The 1,843-nt window shown below is 34.3% G+C and overlaps 1 protein-coding gene across 1 annotated transcript in view; it reads right to left on the reverse strand.

The window, feature by feature from the left end:
• LOC110423420 (RNA helicase family protein) overlaps positions 1–1,843 on the reverse strand; it is a 7,888-nt gene that overhangs the window by 5,572 nt on the left and 473 nt on the right. The window contains 4 exon segments of the mRNA XM_089784717.1: positions 388–404; positions 407–590; positions 985–1,402; positions 1,599–1,815. Of these exon segments, the coding sequence (XP_089640843.1) occupies positions 388–404; positions 407–590; positions 985–1,402; positions 1,599–1,815 (836 nt within the window).

Below are 1,843 nucleotides of genomic sequence, written 5' to 3' on the forward strand. Positions count from 1 at the left end.
CAAACTAAAATGAAAAAGGGAGGGAAGTAAAACAAGAGATGCTGGAGTCGTGCTAGAGAACAAAAAATGGTCCATAAGACTATAAGTTCTCCAACTGCACCTAAAAGCTAAAAGTTTTTTGAACCTAAAGGCAGCTTTAAGGTAAAATTGCATCATGTTGTAAACATCCAAATTGTAAGATTTACTTGTATGATTTATATAGATTGCATTTGGAGAATATATGCACTTGCTATCTCTATTTTATTTAACAGTAAGAACAATCTGATTAAAAATAAATTTAATAGTGTATATTCATTACATTGAAGTTAATTCTCAAACTGGCAACATATTATACAGAATGGGTATTTAATACATTAATTATATACACAAAGATAATTACGAAGCTACCTTATAGAAACCTACAAGACAGGTGCAAAAACTCACATTTGTTGTTCTAAAGGAAGCGACGAAAATATAAGAACTATTGACATTTTTCGACTATCTTCAGGTAATTTTCGTAAATTGTCCTGGATTTGCTTTTCAACAGATTCGATCTCTTCTTGCCCAGTCAAAAATACAAGAATGTCACTAGGGGCCTCCTCTAAATGAATCTAATAAAGTAAAGAAAGGCACAGATCAGGACCTTTTATATTATATTTAACCAAAATATTTTAATGCTCCCAGAAACAGCATTTTTCAGGCAAAAACAAAGAGATAGAGTCCAACAAATATATAAAAAGTTATATGGAAATACTTTCAACATCTACCATGCCGAAGAATAAAAATTACAATAAACAAAATAATTTATCAATTTAAAAACACAATACATAGACTAAGAATAAACGTGGACACATGCATGGCTGATTAAAAGTTTCTTTCTTTGATAAGCAAAAAAGAATTTGGGTAAATATAAATCAACTGCCATTCAACTCGAACTCTGAACCCCAGAACTAGGGCCAAGATGCAGAACTAATAAAGATAATTTTAAAGAGCACTGACAACAACCTGGAAAATGGTGATAATTGCTTAATGTAAATAATCAGTTTGAGGATTGACAGTATAAAATATATCCACTGGAAACTGTCGACCTTGAATGTGAACGGCTCTTACACCACCAAAGTATTCAGAGAACACACGTGCATCCAAGCTGACAGACATGATGATTAATTTCAAAAGAGGTAATTTCCTCCCCTCGCATTGCTTTAAAACACTGATGCATGCATCAGCATTTTCTTTCTCCAAGATTGCACCATCACTTGCCCTCTTCTGACCTACACAAGTATGGTCCCTTACATATTTGGACCTCACATTGTGTACCGTTTTCAGCAAAACCAGCAATAAATCAGTGTGGATAGTTTTTTCATGAGCTTCGTCAACAATGATCACTGAATACTTAGAGAGATATGGATCCAGTAATGCCTCCCTGAAAGAGCAAAAAATCTCATATCAGTTGACATCTAACCAAACAATCCTAGGTAACACTTCAAATGGTCGTTAACCCACCACATCACAATTATGCAGTAATTCTAATGTTCATTAGCAATTTCATCCATATAAATCCAAACAAAACTGAGGTGTATCATCATGAAAAATACTTTTAAAAGGAAAAAGAAGATTACCTAAGACGTAATCCATCAATCATGTACTTGATACTTGTTGAGCTCGAAGTGACATCCTCAAACCTAATGGAATACCCAACTTTCTACCCCAACTCAACACCACATTCCTCAGCTACCCTTTTGGCGACAGTAACAGTAGCAACACGCCTAGGTTGCATTATCCCAACATTTTTCCCACCACGGCAAAACCCAGCATTGAATAAAAATTGAGGTATCTCTACATAGAAACATACCACCCTATAAAT

Source organism: Theobroma umbraticum, unplaced genomic scaffold, assembly GCF_002168275.2.
Source record: "Theobroma umbraticum cultivar Fairchild unplaced genomic scaffold, ASM216827v3 scaffold_20.0, whole genome shotgun sequence".
In the NCBI taxonomy this organism is placed as follows: Eukaryota; Viridiplantae; Streptophyta; class Magnoliopsida; order Malvales; family Malvaceae; genus Theobroma; species Theobroma umbraticum.